Genomic DNA, 18,699 nt, shown 5'->3' with positions numbered 1-18,699 from the left:
AGCTGGGTAAACAGGAGCTGATCCTGCCCATCAGCCAGGGGCTTTGCAGCCTCAGCTGCCGCAAGCAAGAAGTGCTCTTTTATTTTTCTCCCAAGTAAATCTCCCTTTCATCATTCAGCAGATCTGAAGCCCTTAATTAGACACAGCAGTGGATGTGATCAACTGCATTGGCTTCATCTTCTATTTTCTTTCTTTATCCTTTTATTTTCTTTCTTCATCCTTCTATTCTCTGCTTTTATTCCACTCAGCTTCCCTATCTTCTGAGCTGTTCTTCATTTTCTCACTCCTTTTATCCACTTTTTGTTTTTATACCCATCTGAGAAAAGCCACCCTTCTTTTCTGTATGCCACCTTCTGTGTGCTGAATAATGAACTAATGAACTATTCTGGTCTGAAAAAAAGCCCTGGAGGTTGTTCCTAACTCCAGCCAGCACCTTCATCTTCATCCCAGCTCAGAGGCAGCATTTCCTGCAAATTTCTACCTGGCTCTGAAGGGATGCTGAGCAGGGAAGGAGGAGGACACCCATTCCCTGCAGCACAGCACCCTCTAGCCTCCGCCGGGGCGGTAGCTCTTTCCTGAGCTGGAAGGAAGAACCTTCACCATCATCACTCAGCCACGCATCCTCCCATCCTGCCACACTCCCCACACATCCAGCCCTGCTCCCCGCATAACTCCTGCATAACAAAATCCTCCTGCAGCATTACTGCCAAATCCCAGGATGGATTTCATGGGAATCCGGAGCTCAGGATCTTAGAGCTGGTCTGCTCTGAGGAGATGGGTGGCAAATCAGACGTCATTTCCCAAAAGTTGAGACATCAGTTTTGCAAGGTGGAGCCGGCAATGAGCCAAGGTGGAGTCAGCCTGGAGATGGGGTCATTACACAGCATCAGCAGCACTGTTTATTTCCTCCTGCCCATGCAATGCATTAAATCAGAGATGGTACAAAGGGAAGTGCTGCTCCTGCAAAAACAGGTAAGGTCAGCCAGAGGAATGGAGTCCAGTAGCTCTGCAGCTGCTCTGTTTCCTTGGGACACTGATCTGCAGCTTTCCAGGTGCCTGTGAGTGGAAAAGGGTGGTCACTCTCAGCTCACCATGGCCATAGTGGCAAATCTTCACTGCTTGGCTGTGACTGCCAGTGCATCCCCAGGAAGCCATCAGGCAGGTGGAGATGCTCTGGATTAGCCTTTCATCCCAGCCATCCCACAGCTCTTTGCAGCTTCCTGCTCACCTACCCTCCTTGCCAAACTCTGGCTCACATGGACCCACCAGCCTCACCCACAACCCTCCTCCCTGCACCAGCATCAAGCCCATTTCCTCTCACCCCTGCCTTCCTTCTACACCTCCAGGAAACAGAGCTCTGGCTCTCTGCTCTCAGACACCATCACTCATTCTCCCAAATCACAACTGCAACCATTTCTTTTGTACTTGCCATCATCCAAACAATGTTGTGTTCTCCCTCCCTCCCTCCCTTCCTCCTCCATCTATCCCAATTCCCACTATTTTGGCACAAAATCAATCTTCCGCCTCCACTCAATTTATTTCCATGAATATTGCTCTCTAGGAAAAGGCCCATTCCTCAGGCAATACTAAAATTTGGATTTTTACAAGGGACTGCTAATCCCATTGTTCAGTTCACTGAACAGTTTGCAGGATTGCAACCCTGCATTCTCCTCAGGCACCACTACTTCTATGGAAACTTTCCCACAGAGAGAATTTTGCAAGCAGCCACTGAAAAAAAAACCCCATAAGACTGTGGCCATAGTAGACTCCTTTGCCAGCTTTCTGAGGTGGGACAATCACAGCCTTTCCAGACTCCAACCTCAGCAACACACTGAGGCAATAGTGGCAAATGTCAGACAGACCACTTGGGATTAAACAGAAGACTAGTGGTTTCCTTTATTCAGCAAGACATCTTGGAAACTCTCCAGAAGCTCATACATCCTTCTGGCTCCAGTACATCCATTTCTCTGAATCCACCCTGCTTTCCCCCAGAGATGCCTCCTCTCCCTGCTCTTGGTGCTTGCTAAACACCTGCTGCTCTGGTGCCACCTTCCCTGCACAGAACTCCCCTGCTTCTGCAGGTGGCTCTAGGGACAGGTGCCACACCAAAGCACTGTCTGGCACCTGCAGCTGTATCTTAAGTTCAAAATGTGTGAAATCAGCAGAAACAGCTCTAACTGAACTAGAGGGGGCATTAAAGGTGGCTGCAGAGAGCAAGTCTGCTCAGCCTGGCAGCTTTTGGGGCAGAAGGCATCCTGAAGGTAGGAATTTCACCTAACCAGATTCCCTGGAGTAGTGTCGTGGCACAGGTTCCTCTCAGGGAGATGCAAGATGGATCCTTCTCCCAGACCACTGAGTTTGTTTGTGGAGCCAGGCATGGTCCAAGCGCCATGGAGCAACCAAAAGCAGGACCAGCAGCACTGCTGATGCCAGGAAGTGATTTTTAAAACCTCTTCCTCTGGGCAGCAGCTGTGGCTGGATGTGGGATAAAAGCAGTGAGCTGGCTGCTAGGAAACTGTGGACAGAAGCAGCAGAACACAGCATGGTAAAGTGCTCAGCTCAGTGGCATTTCTCTTTTGGCCGAAAGAATTTGGGAATGCAATAGCCCATCTGCTCTGAAATGATCAGTGATGCTCTCTGTACAAGCAGTCTCAGCCCTCTGGGGTTTGGGAGAAAAACAAACAAAAAAAAATAGTCATAAAGTCTCTAGCAATGGCTTTCAGCCATTAGAGGAGACCAGAGTTTATGATTTAGAGGGGACAAAAAGGTGGACAGCAGTACCCAGAAGGGCTGAGGTCAATCACTTCAGTTCTATAATTAGGAAATAAATAGCGTGCTAAATAAACCCAGAGTAGAAGCTTTTGAGGAGTGTAACAGAGCTGGAAGTTGGCAAGGAGCAGCTGAATGAGAATGTGATGGAAAAATACAGATCAGGTGGGCCACGTGCCACCTCCCCAGCTGGTTTGTATGATGCAGCCGTTCTCCCATCCCTGGCACTTGCCTCTGTTCATTGCCAGCTCCTCAGGACAGAGGCTGGTCTATTTAGAGCTCTGCAAAGTGCCCATTACTCTTTTAGACACCATTTTCAGAAAATATGTAAGAGTCCAAAGAGCACTGTGCCTCCAGATCCAGCAGGCTCAGGAACAGCATGGCTCTGCAGCCCACAAGCCAAAGCCTCACTGGCACTGCAGGGAAGGCAGAGCAGGAGAAGAGGAAAAAGCATTGCCTTTATTTTCATCTGCAAAGCTTTTTTTGTGCTCACATGTCACTGACAGGCACTTTGCTTATTTTCAGCTGGCAATCAAACCCTGCCTAAGAGGTGTTTTCCTTTTTGCTCCTGCCACACACTGCCATAGATGAACACCCTGATGTTTCCTCTGGCAAAACGGTTTCCTCAGGGGTGCAAAGTCTGCAGGAGTCCTTCAGTGCACAGCACGTTTGCTGAGCAGGAGAAAAGCTGGGCCAGGGGAAATGAAGCAGAAAAACAGTTCAGAGTTGTGGCAGCAACAGCCAAAAGAGAGAGGGATGTGAAGAACAAAAGGTGATTGTCACCACGGTGTTGCACGGGGGTGTCTCAGGCTGGCTCAGCAGCACGTGGAGTTCTCTGTGCCTGGTACCTTTCCAACTGCTGCAGTTAAAAAGGTGGGATTTTCATTAGGCTTTTTTTGGCCTCTCTGTACAGAGGTAATTGCCTGCCCAAAGCACAAGGCAAAGCTGCATTCTTCCTGTGCTTGCAGTTCCCAGCATGTACAATTGTCCATTTTTGCCACACAGCTCAGAGAGGGATCCTCCTGTCTCCAAAGCATTGGGGTGTTCCTGGACACTCCCACCCCACCTCTCAGCAATACCAGCAGGCCGAAATATCTGCTGGGCTGAAGCAGATAAATCCTTCCCTAGAAGGCTGGAAATGAAGCTCAGCTCTTTCCAGCACTGTTCCTTTGGGGATGGCTCAGGCTCAGATGGCATTTTCTGGGTATGAGCTGTTCACTGTGAGTGGCACAGCCTTGTCCCTGGCTCTGGGCCAGAGTGCTCCACCCATGGCACGGGCACCCAGGGCTGCTGCAGCACCAACCCTGCAGAGCCCACCAGCCACAGCAACCCCCCACACACCAACTGTTTTAACTGCCCAAAGTCAGATTTGCATTCCCAAAATGTTCTTGCTTCCCCTCAGACATCCCTGCTCCCACACTACAAGGTGCAGCTGGAACCCCTCAACACTGCCCAGAGTAAAACACCAGTGACCTGCGCTGGTTCTTCCCTCCCTTTCTGGAGACACAGCACCTTTTCCATCACTTCCCTCCTTGGGAACACAGCTCAGGATTCTGGCTCACACTGCCACAGCCACCTGTGAATTTATGCTGCCACCCCTTCAGTGTTCAGCTCTCCTCATCAAGAAGTGAGCAGCAAGTTTGGTTTGCTTGGTTTTGTGACAGGTCTGTAACAATGCTCTCTTCTAACAGCTGAGCTTCTCTCACTCCAACAGTCTCAAGGACTTAAAATAAAAGCCTTGCCTGGAGGCTCAGCTCGGGTTTGAGACATATTTTCCTGCCCGGATCTGTTTTTTCCTGCCTGGATCAGATGGTGAAAGAGCTAAGGTACACCTGGAATCAATTGGACTGCAATTTTCTGCAATCAAACTCAAACACATTCCTCAAATACCTAAAGCTGAGTCTGATACCGGATGTTTATCTGCTGAGCCTATCTGCTAACTTGATACAAGCATAGCTGCCTTGAGACACACCAAACCTCAGCCCAGCTGAGCCACTGACAAATTTAGCAACCATAAAACCCTGGGTATTTTCACAAGGTTAATTAAAAGATAAGGAATACAACTCTGTTTGACTTGAGTGGTGTGGGATCACACCTGTAGCAAGCGTGGAGAGAGGAGGATGCTGTTTGTCCTGCCACCTTCATTCCAGAATTTCCCTCTCTGCCCTTACCCAGAGCTCCCTCCTTCCCTGTGACTCAGGCTACAGCAGTTACTCATCCCTCCACGTACACAGCGCCCTGGAAAATGTGACTTGCTCCTTGAGAGCTTTCTCCACGTAGGAAGCTCCAACACCCAGTAAACAGAGGAAACATTTAAAATATCTGAAATGAGAGGAAGGATTTTTCCATCCAGTTATATAAAGCAACCATTAACACAGCTCAGAACGGTTGATGTTACCAACAACGTAACGCAGGGCTCTTCTGGAAGAATATAAAAAACACAGGCTTATAAACATCACATCAGGGACAGTTTTTTAACTTATAATTTATTTTCCTCCCAGTGCCATTGAGATGGGGTAGGGTCCATCTACCTGAGAGGATTTTGCTGCCCCCATCACAGACCCCACTTGGTGGGACAGTGCTGAGCACTCTGAGGGACCAGGGCAGAGCCTTCACTGCTGCCAGCTCTGAGGGACCCTTCACCATTGCCAGCACAGCCCAAGGCTGCTCCGAGGGACCAGGGTAGAGCCAAGGCTGCTCCCAGCGTTCGCACCCAGAGCTGGGCCCACGATAAACAATCCCTGCGTGCTGACGGCCCAGCCATCATTCCTAAGGCTCGAAGGTACTGTTTGTAAAAGACGCAGTATTATGTAAGCAGCAGCGGGTACATCACACGGCTTATCGGCAGCCTGGAGGGATCTTTGCTCCTCAACACCACCCAGCTCCGTAGCACGGAGGAGCAACCGTGTCCTGCAGCTGGAGCCGCTCCCCAGGCTGCGTCCCCCACACCATGGGGAGTGACTGTGGCGGCAGGAAGTGGCGGTATACTGAAAATATAGCTGAGGAAAAGGCTAAGGCTGCCCCTACCCCTCCCAGCCCGCCGTGCCCTCAGGCCCCGCTCAGTCATAGTCGCGACACCACGGCCACCGCCGCTGCCCATAGCCCCGCCCTGAGCTCACGGCCGCTGCCAATCACCGTCCTCCGCCTGACTGACAGGTTCCCGAGCCATTGGGCCCGCAGTGTCCCGCCCCCCGCTCTGCTCTAGCCAATAGCACCCGCGCGTCAGTGATGGAGCGCCCGCCCCCAGCTAGCATTCTAACCAATCAGCTCGCGGGTCTGGGCGGAAGCGGCGCTGCGGTGGCCAATGGGAGGGAGAGGGCGGCCGGTAAAGGGCAGCGGGCGGCGGGCCCGGGGCAGACGGGCGGGAGCTGTGGTGGGAGCCGGTGGGGCCCTTGTGCCCGGCCGGGGCTGCAGGTGAGGAGGGGGCGCCCGGCAGCACCTTCCCGCAGGGCTCGGGGAACGGCTGAACCTCCTTCGGTTCTTCTCGGCGCGCCTGGGGGGCTGCCCGCGGCCGGGGCGGTCCCTGCCCAGCCGTGCGCTGTGAGCACGCTCGGCCCCGCGTGTTCGTTGCCCGGGGGACGGTGGGGATGTCGCTCGGTGGGGCTGTGGCGGTTGGGGCCCGGGCCCCTCGCGGTTCTCCCGGCGCTGGGAGCTCTGGGGATGGCGGTGCGGTGACAGCTTCCCCCGTGGCTGCCTGGGGTGCGGGACAGGGGCGGCAGTGTGGGCAGCGATCCCGGGGCTCGCAGGGAAGAGAGGGGAGGGGAGGGATGCGATCGGGGCTGGGAGCCGAGCGGAGAATGGTCCTGTGTAAATGAGAGCCGGGGGATCGTGCCCCTGTCAGGCCATTCTGCTCCCGATAAATCAGGCTCTTCCCTGGTGCTCCCGCTCCAAGGTCCTGACCCTGCTCTCAGCATCGTGCATCAGCTGCAGGCTCCCTTTTGTTGCCTGCTGTTTGTTACCCTGTGTGATGGGGCTCTGCTCCATCCCGCACCTTCAGGTGTAACTTGTGCATCTCCTCCAGCACAGGAGGTGTCCATCTGTCTATCACAATTGATGAGTTACAGCTGCTGAGATGTCTCACCTGATGCTATCTTGTTTGCAGAGGTATGTCAGGAGCGGTTTTATCCATGCAGTTATGGCTGGAGGGATTGCATTCTGTACTTTCAGTCTCATGTAGGTTCTCTCAGAGAATTCCTAGCAGCTTCCTCTTATTGTTGATGAACAATTGTCACTGATCTGGCAAGTATAAAGATTCCTGTCAGCCTCTTAGATTGCTTTTTGGCTTTCACAGCGCTGGTGTGTCCTTCTGTAACAAATGTTCCTGGCTTGTTAGTCAGCTAGCTGGTACAGTGTGTTCATCTTCCATGCCTCATTTATCAATTGTTATCATGCTCAGCCATGTTCATAATATTGCTTAGGTTGATATATTCAAGTCCCTGCTGATGTGGTGTCCATAGAGCACTCAGTTCAGTTGTTTGTATTTGTGATATCTCATTTTTAGACTTTCTTTGATAAGGTGTATTTCCTGTGCAGGGAGTTTTGTCTTGGGTTGCTCTCTTATCTTTCATGACTCACCACTCTCTAAGGTGCTTGCTTAGTTCAGATCACAAGAGAAGTTTCAATAGCTTCTCTTGCCTCTTCTTAGATCAGAGGACATTCAGCCATTCTTCTTATTCTAGACCTCACTTATTTTGGTCTCAACGTCAAGAGTAAGAGCAGGAAGGATATGAAAAGAGAAGTAAAAGCTAATGTTTAAGTTCTTCCATTCTCCTGTCTTAGTCTTGAAAATAGTGCTTTTGCATGGGAGGTCCTCTGCCTTACTGAGTGAATTAGCTGCACAAAAGATGAGGCTGACCTAAGATTGTGCCAGGCAGTCTTTTTTAGGTGTGGAAGAGAGGTGGAGGTTGTGGATAAAACCTTCTATCTTGCAGAACTGTTTCTGAAGAAACTTAAAAATTAACTTGTTCTTATTTTCCTTTAAAAGCTGTATTTCTCTATTCAGAGAGTGAATAGCAGCTTAAACTCTTAGTGCTTCATAAAGCTGCTTTATTAAACCTGTCATGTGAAAACTCAGAGATTAACACATTGAAAGAGTTGTACTGGGAAGGAAGGGTGGCAAAATAAGACTGTTTGACCTTGACACAGGCACATGAAGATGTTTTCTAAGTTCCAGCTATACTCCAGGTGGGATTTGGTGTAGGATAGGAAATGAGTGCTTTAGAGCAGTGAAATGCCTGGGTGCTACTGGCTTTACAGTGTCCTGTTACCTTTCTTCATCCATCTCTCTTGTCTCTTCATCCAGACTTCCACACTGCCAGCTCTGTACCAGAACTTGGATTAAGCTAACCAAGAACAGGATTTTTCAGTCTCTGTTAGGAGTGTAAGTGCTGGGTTCTTGGCTGCTTGTAATTCCTACTGAAAGGTGCCAAGACCAGCCTGAAACTGGTCACTTGGACTTTGCAGCAAAAGCCTAAACAATCATGGTTTGTTAGTGCTTTGGAGTCTTCATCTACACTTCTGAGTTTCTCTGGAAAAGTGTGTTTTGTGATGTGTTACACTCTGAATTGCTGTTCTTAATGTGCTGTAGTTCAATTGATCTTGTGTGCGAGTATTTACCCTTCTTCTGCCTATATACCTTGCAGAGTTTACTCTTATATGCATTTAAACATCTGATCAAACTCAGCTGATTGATTGAATTTCGATTGATTTCATTTCAGTGTGCAAGGGCAGACTGTCCTTCTTGTGCAGAAGCAGAATCCCCCTTGCCCAGCATACATGGGTGGCAGGGATGGTGCCCTGTGGGGCAGCTGTCTTAGCATTTTCTGGCTCTAGCAAGGCTTCTGCACCCAAGGGCTTGCCTTTCATTTAGCTCCCTCAGCTGACTTAATAATAAAGATTGTGTCTGTTTGCCAGCCTTACTCTGCCAGTGTCAGGCAGCAGTAATTGAAAATGCTTTGCAAAGCAGTTCAGTACAAACCAGGTGCTTGAAACGTCATTGAGTTCTTAGAGGTAATGGCAGTGGAAGGCAGTGCCAGGCCTGGCAGAGAACAGATTTTATCTGTATCTCCAGACTGACCAACCTGTACAGCTGCTTATTACTCTCTCTGCTGTTGAGTAATGTTTTCATTTCTTCTTATCATGGGTTCAGTCTGACTGAAACAAATTACATTGACAACTTAAAATGAGTTGAGCTCTTGGAAATGCTGAACTTTTCTGAACTGTCTCATGTCTTACTTGCAGGTAACTGAGCTGCAGCCCTATTCAGGGCGTCAAGTACTCAAAAAGTATAGTACAGATTCCTCACAGGAAGGGACAAGTGACTGCTGCTGAGAGTACCTTGTCCTGCTTCTAAACTTACCTCAAAGCATCCTCAAAGATGCTTTTGTATAGAGCTGCAGGTTCCAAAAAGCTTGTGCAGAGGGGATTCAAGCCTGGCTCTTATCTGGAACACACAGTTCTGTGAAGTGTTGGTAGAGCATATGTGAATATGAAGGGTTGTACTAAGTGAAATAAGCACATGCACAGTCATTTACAGTGACCCTCCTTGTAAGAGGTAAGGACAAAATGTCCTAAAACACGAGCCTGTAATACCCCTAGCCTGTCACTGATTCAGCAGGAGAGAGGGCAATGCAGCTCTTTGCACATTGAATTGCTGGTGACTGCTGTAGTGCTCCAAAACCTCTCTTTTGGTTGCAGTGTGGGAGAACCTGAGTATTCAGCAATGGTGGTGGCAGTGTGTTGGTCAGCCTGTCTCTTTGTATGTAGTTCTTCTGTCCTGAAACGTTTTTGCTTCAATTTCAATGTTACTTGTGTGAATTATGTTACTCCTCTAGTGCAAGCCTTCTATCTGTCATGGGCAGGCTGTGAGAGAATGACTCTGCAAATCTCCTGCTCCCCTGCGGACAGGAGCTGCTCTTCAGGGGAACAAAGTAAGCAAGGTGTTTGTTATTAAAGACCTCAGTGAAACAGCACCTCAGCTTTTCATCCTGTTCAATATTTTGTTTTCGGGCTGCTTGAACTGGACCGTTGTCAAATAAAGTTGTCTTACCTGTGATTTGTTGTAGGTGGGCTTTCTCTGCTGTCTGTGGAGCTTGTTCCCCACGTATTCAGCCCTCTGGCTGAGCAAACAGCTGTGATGTGTTTGGACTTTGAGCTATTCCTCCAGTATGTTCAGCTGAGCCCTGTGGCAGTGTGGGAATGGAGGAGTTGCAGTCAGAGGATAAATGAGGCTTTAACAATGTGATGCTTCAAAATATAATGAAGGAATAGAGCAGTCTTCCTTGAGAAGAGTTGGTCTATAATGCAGTTTTTATTAGCTCACTTAGCTCTCTGTGGCTTGATTCCAGCAGCATTCCCTCAGCTACTGAGCATGGTTTGTTGGGTTCTCTACAGTCTGCTTACTCCATTTCTTCCCTGGAGCTTAATGCTGCTTCCTGGCACAGTTATGTGGTAGGCAAGGCACACCTGCTAATGCTGTAGGACTGTGCAAAGGTGTTATCCAACATTCCTCTCTGTACCTGGAAGTTATCTTGACCTCTTCAAGGACCTATAGTTACATAAGGTAGTGGTTGGAGAGACAGTCCCAAGTCTCTGCACCTTATCTTATAGGAAAGGCTCATGTTATTTGAGCAAACATAATTTGACTACTGCAATTAATAGATTTCAGTGAAGTCAGCGTCTGCTCCTGTCTTGGTTTAATCATGTTCATGAGGTGTGTGCAATAAAAGGTAATGCAGAGGTTTTCAATCCATTTGACACAAACAGGAACCAGGATAAGGTGATATAACAAGGACTCTACATAGCAACCTTAACTAATATATTAAAAGCTGCCTGTCCTGAAATAGAACTGTTTCTGATTTAGTTAAGATGATATTGTGGGGAAACAATGGCAGTTCCTGTAGTTAGGAGGAAGTGAATATCAAGGCTCATTTGACTGCAAATTAACATTCTTGGAGAAGTGAAAGTGCTGAAGAGCCTTTGCCCCTCTTGGCTATAGATTTATTCTTGGGTGCATTTTTAAGCAACCTGCCTTGGGCTGTACACCCAGCCCTCTGAGATGCTTGATTTCTGCTCTGAAGGTGTAGAACTCCTCAAGGGCAAGGTGAAGAGCTCTAGTTCAAGGCACCTGTCTTTCTGACTGTGCTGATGGTTCTTTGTGCTGTGAACTTTATCCCTGTAACCTCACAGTACCTCTGAATTTAGTGTGGGCCAAGTTTGTAGCTGATGAAAAGGTCAAGTTCCAATGAAGGCACCAGCCAAGAATTTTTTTCAGAGCAGGGTGTAAACAATACTTGTTGGTTTCTGTACTTGCCAACCAGCCAAATCCTGACCTGGGTATGGCCCTGGCCCAGGGAGGGATTTGCACTGAGGACTTCAAAAGGCTGTCCAAATAGTGTTCTTTAAACATCCTTATGATGGGGCATGTCAGTGTGCCCTCTTTATTTTGGAGATGAAATCTGTCACATGTTGGGCAACAAACCTGTGGTGGGCTTTGCCAAACTCCTGAGGACTGCACTTTATCTCTCATGGCCACATCTAACCCTAAACTTAAGTGCCTTATGTGCTCAGCTAATTCTTAATTATACCCTCTGTGCTCTGAGACTTAGCTGGCTCTTTTAAATGGCCAGAAGTACTGAGTGATGCATCAAGATCTCAGCATTTGCCTCTGACGTGTTCTCTGAGCCACGCTGAAGGTAATGGGAGGTTCTGCACTGGGTGAGCTTGGACTGGGTAGATGCCAGTCTCAAGATAAATGCTGTTATGACTTGCTTTTTGTGCCTAAGCTGATGAGGCATAGTATTGGTGTGGCCCTAAAATACTTGTGCCTGTGTAGTTTTCAGGGAACAAAGCAGTTTAGACTTAACATTTTCCCATGAAAACAAAGGCACTTTTTATAGAGCTGCTGGGTAAAAGGATCTGGAACTGTGCAATAAAGCTTGAGGCTTTCCTCATGAGTCCTCTTACACAGGTTCTGTACTTGTCCTCCAGTGCTTAGTATGGCAACCTTTCCCATCAGGACACATGCTTCAGAGCCCTTCTCAAGTATTTTCATCTTTGTCTGCATGGTTTTTAAACATTATCCTCTGCATTTAAACTGCTGAAAGCTCAGCAGTGTGACACTTTGTGCACTTCTGGAGTGACATTTGAGTAATATGCTGGCACGAAACTTGTCTTTGTTTAAAAAACTATGCAGGGCTCTACTTTTGACCCTTTCCTTAATGAAGTTCCTTTCCACATAATGTGGTTCTAAATATCTTACCTGGCAGTGACAAGCCTGTACCTTCTGGTTTTGCAGTGTATCTTTCAGAAAGGTCATTAGCTTTGGCTGATGTTAAAGATGTTAATTTCCTGGAAACATTCCATAAAGAACTAACTTCAGCCTTCCTCCTTAAAAAGGTGGGAAAAACCCCCACCTTATTTCTCATCTCAGTCTGCATAGGTGCAACTCTAAAGTAGGGTGGGTTTGCTTTCCTCTTGTCTGATATATTTGTTTTCAGGGTTTTATTCCCAAACTAAAATGTATGAAGCCACTCTGAGAAATGTCGAATATGTTAGTTAACAAAGTCTGCCTGCTTATATCTGTCAGAAATGGCCTCTCTGGCTCTTCTGAGTCCTAGTGGGTATTACTGTGCTTGGTAAGCTGTAACTGAATAGGAAAGGGAATTGTTAAAGCCTCGCTGTTGGCCAGGCATTGTTTCCAGTGTTGTGGTGTCCAGCTGAGCTCTGAGAGCACCAGTCAGCCCAAATGCTGAGGGGTGGGGAGGCATCCACGAGGCTTTTGTACCAAGCTGCCCTTCCTGGAAATGGCATTCCTTCCAGATTCTTCAGGCCATGTAATGGAGAATAGCACATCTTGTTAGTGCAGCCCCTTTGCTCTTTGTGTTCCATAAAGCTGCATCCTTGCATTAGCCCAAAGCATTTCTAATGCCTCAGTGAAATAAATGAGTCTGCCAGGCTTTCAATGGCTTGTTAAAAGGAGGGAGGATCCTGTGGGAATGGCTCCCTTTAATATCTTTGCTTTTTTAGTGTTGCTTTTCCAGTATGAAGAGTCAGACTCTGCTTTCGTGGGTGGAGGAGCTGTAAAGCTTGGTAGCTACCAAATCCTGTGTGTGCCCTGTTGAGTCACAGTGGCTTCTGTCTCTGGAAGTTTCCTCTCCACAGGAAACCAGAAACTGAAATGTGTACTGGTCTTGGATTTGTTGATAGTTATGAACTCACTTACTGAACAAGTAAATATTTTGATGATGGATTTCCCAAAAACCCAGTGTTTTTGAAAGGCCACATAAAGAATTTACTGTAGCTCTACTGGCTTTTGTTGTACTTGTCTTTCTGTCTGGAAAGGGTGAGACTTGGGATTTTTTTTCTCATTATACTTGTACAGATGATGTGCACTCTGTTAACAGTAATGCTGAAATCTTTCCTGTAACATGATTTTCAGCTTTTTGTGATGAAAGGGCATATGACAAGGTCACAAATCCAGCACTCACTGTCCAGTGATTAATTTTAAAGTTATCCCTCAGTTAAAATTGGGATTTAACAACTTTGCTTGAGAGGCCTGCAGGTCTTTGGGGCTGTCATGCCTGTAAGTGGTTTAAAAAAAAAAAAGAATTCTGCAATTAGGATGCTTCAGAATAACATGCTTGAGGCCAAGAGCTTCAACTTCCTTGGGTTCCTTAATTTCAAATGCTTTGATGGATGGACAGGCTAGATTGCTTCCAGTGGTGTGCTTTTTTGTAATTTTGCCTAGCAGTCAATCCAATGTTTTGTATATGGAAAAAGCCAGATGTGTGTCCACTTAGATTAATGGCGACCCAGATAGGGGAGATTCTAGATTAAAATTTGTCTGGCTCAACCCTGTGGTTATCTATCTTTTTTTGTTTAAACAGACAAATTTATTGGGTAATGCAAATTTATTAATGCAAAAAGGGTTTAACAAAACAGAAGCAAGGTGACCTCATCGCAGCTGGTTAAAGAGGGAGACATTTGTCCTAGGTGATTAGAGGCAAAGCTCAAATCCATTTTAGTAAGCTAAACCCTTGAAATTTTGGAGCTTGACTCAGCCCTTGCACATCTGCCCTGGCTGAGACAGGTGTGTTTGAGTCTTCAGAAATGCCAGGCTTTAATGCAAGTGCCTCAAGTGACACAGCTGAATCCACAGAGTATGGAGTCTTCATGGGCTGCATCCACTGCTGAAATAATCACTGCAGAAAGCTGTGCCATTGAAGCAGTGCCAGCTTTGTGTTACATCTACAGGCTGATCTGAGCTTTTGGGTAAAGATTTTGACAAATACATAAACCTCTAGCACATGTTTGTGGCGTAAGTTCTGTGAATGTGTGCTTTAGACTGTCTAAAATGGAAAATACTAGTTCATAAGTGTCAAACATAATCCTGCCTACCAACAGCTGATTTTTCTGAAAGTAATGGCAAGCTTGTATGCTGTTTTAAGGGAGTGACAGGCTAACATGAGATATAAAAGTATGAGAAAAGATGTGGTGTGTTTGTAATCTGAAGATCAAATAGGAGAGAACATTTTAAGGGAGGTAGGGTTTAGTTGGATTAATTAGACTGAGTCACTGTTACAAAATCCTAATGACTAATTGTGCTCAGTTTTATTTTTAAAAATTCACTAAGGTGAAAGTTGTAAACAGTAAACTAGCTTAAAATCCAGGTGTCAGGATGGTCTCAGGTATTAGTACCTCTTAACTTTCTGAATAAAACAATGATAGGAAGATGTCAACAGAACTTCTGGGAGTTTGGTATGAGGGAGATTTGCTTGAGCACCTGGTTGTCCTTGAGTTCAGGAACCTGGTCTGCTCTTCAGCCAGTTGTGCCTTCCCTGGTGAAACCATTGCTGTATTTTGCCTGTTGTCTCCTACAGAACTGATGGTAGTGTTGGTGAAATATTACCAAGCAGAGATGTGAGATAACATCCTGCAGCTAAACATTGTACTGGCACTCCTCTCATGATGCCCATGCAGAAGAATAGGAGGCTTTTTGTGGCCCATCTTCTCACTTCTGCTGTGCTGCTCAGAACTGGAAAAGAAGAGCTGAAGAGTTGTCTAAGATTAAATGTCTCTGCTTCCCTCAATCTGTTTTGCTGTGCAGATGGTTGTGGTGGCAGAAACTTGAAGCTTTCCAGCATGCTGTTGTCAATAGCTGATGTCACACGTGTTTTCTTCCAAGGGGTTTTGATGTAGCTGCACTGAGTACAGAAAGTACTTCTGAGGCTCTTTACTCGTGCTGTAAAGGAGAGTTAGGCTTTGGTATGGTGTGTGCTGGTAGTGTTTTTCCATTTGGAAGCAGCAGCTGTGGTAGGGAGCAGACAGTTCTGGAGCTTTTCCTGGAAGCCCCGAGTCCCCATCGATTTGTTGTGCCTGTGGGAAGGCAGTTCTAATGGCAAGTATTGCTTACACTGGTATGGGCACAGGCTGTGAAAGAGCTTTCTCTTTTATTGGCAGCATCAAGTTCTTGTAACAAGCCTTCTTGCATGTGCACTGGTGTTAATTAGGTGGCTGTGTCTGAGCCTCCTGTGGCTCCCACCGTGGTGAAGTGTGATATATTGTAACATCTCAAAAAGCAAGTGTGGGAACAGGCAGAGAGTGTTTACAAGCTTCCATCTGTAGGAGTGAGCTGCCTTGCTAATCTTGAATAAAAGTAGCAGAAACTTCTTTCAGACTGGCTTCACACTTCAGTAGCATTGTGGATACTGCAAAGTAGAGAAGAGTGTCCTGCTAATCCTAGTGCTTTAAATAGGAACAGATTTGGGTAGGTTTTCTGAGTACAATGTCTCGCTGCCTTGCAGAGATGGAGTCTCTCTGCTCGTGAAGTTGCATTTGCACACTGCAGATGAGTTAACGCTGTAGGCAAGTGAGCTAGTCTGGGGTCTGTCCACTTTCAATGAATTTCACGTGCAGATGGATCAGAGTTGGTTATGACTTACATAAATAGCTTGCCATGTCTGTGATGGTACCTTTGTATAAATTTATGTTCATCCTTTCCAGCTGAGGAATGCAGCTTGATCATTAATAATCAATTTGCTTTCCCCACACAGGGTAGCTCAGGCAGCACGTGGATCGGTGACAAGTCTGCTGAGGACTGGCAATTTTTTCTAGCTTGAAGAAAATTGAAATAGGTAAGACTTGGCTTGTCACTTAGCTTATTTGGGTTACCCATGTTTCTTAGGAAAGACCCAGGGAAAAACCTGTCCTTTCACCAGTAAATGCAGCCAGCTGTTTGAACTGTATATTCAAAATAAGCTGGATCAGTTTAAGAATTTGATTTCAAGCAGGAAGGATATATTTTTTTATACTACTTTGCTTCTGTTCCTTTACTCTGAAGACTAGATATTCATCTAGTCCTTCAGCTGCAGAACTGCAGTGAATAAAAAGAAATGCTGAAAATGCCAATACATAAAGTGGCCATCTTAAGTGCAGGCAGGATTTAGTACCAGTGTTCTCATGGAACTGCAAGACTCAGGCTGAGGAGCTGACAGTAGTTCTTTCAGGTGCTCCTTTTCAAATCTGGCTTGGACACCTGTGAAGGAACACATGTCCAAAGCTGCCAAGGTGCCTTTATAGCCTGTCTTTTCACCCAGCTCCTGTTTGACCTGGCTAGTCTTGGCCAGGATCCTGCATTTATTGACTGGCTGCTGATACCTGAGACACTGGTGCAGTTCTAGGGCAGCACTGATTAGGAAAAAATCTCCTTCACAGCTGATCATCCAGTTTTCCTTCTGTTGGTCTGGGTGTTTAGAACAATACTAACTAAATTTTCTTCCAACTCAGATGTTGGTATGCTAGGATTTCCTGGCAGTGTTGGCTGACAAATCTACTTGTGTATTTAACATGACAGTTGATATTCATATCCAATGCTATATTTCTTGAAGCTGCAATGTTGTTTTTTATCTGCAGGCTGAAAATGAGTACAATATTGGAAACCTCTGAGCTGCCAGCAGTGTTTGATGGGGTGAAGCTAGCTGCAGTTGCTGCTGTTCTGTATGTTATCGTTCGCTGCTTGAATTTAAAAAGCCCCACTGCCCCTCCTGAACTCATTTACCAGGACTCAGCTTTGGCTCGCTTTCTACTCAAATCCTGCCCACTTCTGACCAAAGAGTAAGTGGTATATTTTTTCCATGCTGACCTGTATTATAGGAAGAAGACCTGCATTTATCCATTCTTCCTCATGTGTTTCATAGACTTGGGTTCAAATGAATGTCAGGGTATACGGTTACTAAAATAAATCTTTTTAGCATTTCTTCGTCTCAGGTACCTGGATTTGACCAAGCCTTGTTGTGTGAAGTCTTTCACAGATACATAGAAAAAGTCATCACTGTCCATCTTTATAGAAGAAGATACAGAATATCATCTGTATGCTGATGTTATACTATAGCAGCACCAAGAGCTCACTGTGCAAATAGGGGAGGGATGGATGCAGTTAGCACTTGTTCATGATCTTGTACTCCTTTTTATTAGGGAAGGAGTCTGTTGGGGCTCACAGGAGGGAAGCATTTTCATGGTGTGTCAGTGCCCTTATAATGAACACAGGGTTGGCTATTAGTTTTAAAGTGCCTGCTCTTATCAGAAGTACTTCAAGTTGATTGAAAACTAATGAAATTTATTACTGGTAGAGCACATCCTAACTAGTTTAATAAAGTAATGACATAGAGGTCAGCTCCAAGCCTGTTGAATGCACTTTGAAATTGACCTTGTGTCAGCTGTGTATTTGAGCAGGCTGATCCCTGATCTTCCATTCCAAGACCCCCAGAATCAGTGCAGCTGCCCTCAGCTTCACCAAGAACATTCTCCAATAATAGCAAGCATTTAGTACAATTTCATGAGGCTTTGGAGGGACAAGGACTTTGATTACAGTATTTCTCTTCTGCAATCACTTTGAAAACTTGCAAGTCCTATTTAGAAGCTCTAAGTACATCAATTATATAGTAAGTGCTGAGTGCAGCTGCATGAACTTTCCTTTTGGATCTCAAAAGTCAAGCTGACTTAAGGATAGTCATTTTAGGGGAGATGAGAGGCTTTTAGCAGTGCTGTGTTCAGTGCCTTGATTACATAAGGTTTAAGATGTTAGGCCATGGGATCTGTAAACTTTTAGAGGAAACAAAGCATTGTTATCTGTTGAAATTGGAACCCAGAGAGGTTTCTGTGATGTACTCCATTATGTTAGTGATAACATAAATGTGTTTGTATTCTTGATTATGTGTACTGCTTTAAATGCGAAGCAATTCCTTTCCTAAAAAATATCTTGAGGGGGTTTGAGTTACGTGGTACTTCTGGTAGTTGCCATCCCAGTGTTGTACTCCAGTATGACATGTCCCTAGTCACTGAAGGAGCAAGCATGAAGCTGATTACCTGCCTTGAAGGCATATTGGTATCAGGCTAGTCTTTGGAAATGGATTGTAAGCTAATTTAGAGTCCATTTCCCTGCTATTTCAGCTCTGTTCTCACAGCACAGGCTCCTAGCACTGCTGTATTATTGACTTTCAGTTGGAGAATACAGCATTCCCAAAAGAGTGAAAATGCAAAACATGGCCGGCAGTATTTAGGCATCTGTTGCGCATTAATTGCAGGAGTGGTGAGCTGCTTGCAGAACCCTGGTGTTGTGTTGGTTGTGTGCAAGTTTGATTTGTTTGCTTTCTGTGGATCAGCTGAGCTTAGGCTTGCCAGCTTCTCTGAAAATTGTAGCAGTCCTCTCCAGTACCTGGCTCTTGGGCAAAATATTGTCTGAAAGACTTCCATGACAAAAGGAACCAAACTCAGCTGAAACAAACAAGATGTGTCAATAGGTAACTGTTCAGTCCTCTAACCTCTCTATCTCTGTTAAGGAAGACAGCACTGTTAGGAATGTAATTGTTGTTAGGTATTGAAAGGGTTTACAGGAAAGACAGCTCTAAGATGTATATGTGATTATTTCTTTTT

General features: G+C 46.1%; 1 protein-coding gene across 1 annotated transcript in view; it reads left to right on the top strand.

Annotated features, from left to right (window-relative positions):
- Positions 1 to 6,105: 6,105 nt before the first annotated feature.
- ABHD2 (abhydrolase domain containing 2, acylglycerol lipase) overlaps positions 6,106 to 18,699 on the top strand; it is a 31,799-nt gene continuing 19,205 nt past the window's right edge. Inside the window, exons 1-3 of the mRNA XM_064721919.1 lie at positions 6,106 to 6,183; positions 15,822 to 15,902; positions 16,681 to 16,881. Of these exons, the coding sequence (XP_064577989.1) occupies positions 16,688 to 16,881 (194 nt within the window). The 5' untranslated portion in view covers positions 6,106 to 6,183; positions 15,822 to 15,902; positions 16,681 to 16,687. The remainder of the gene's footprint in view (positions 6,184 to 15,821; positions 15,903 to 16,680; positions 16,882 to 18,699) is intronic.

Source organism: Zonotrichia leucophrys, chromosome 10 (assembly GCF_028769735.1).
Source record: "Zonotrichia leucophrys gambelii isolate GWCS_2022_RI chromosome 10, RI_Zleu_2.0, whole genome shotgun sequence".
Lineage (NCBI taxonomy): Eukaryota > Metazoa > Chordata > Aves > Passeriformes > Passerellidae > Zonotrichia > Zonotrichia leucophrys.
Note: the sequence above shows the minus strand (reverse complement) of the source record. Positions and strands in the feature narration are given on the sequence as shown.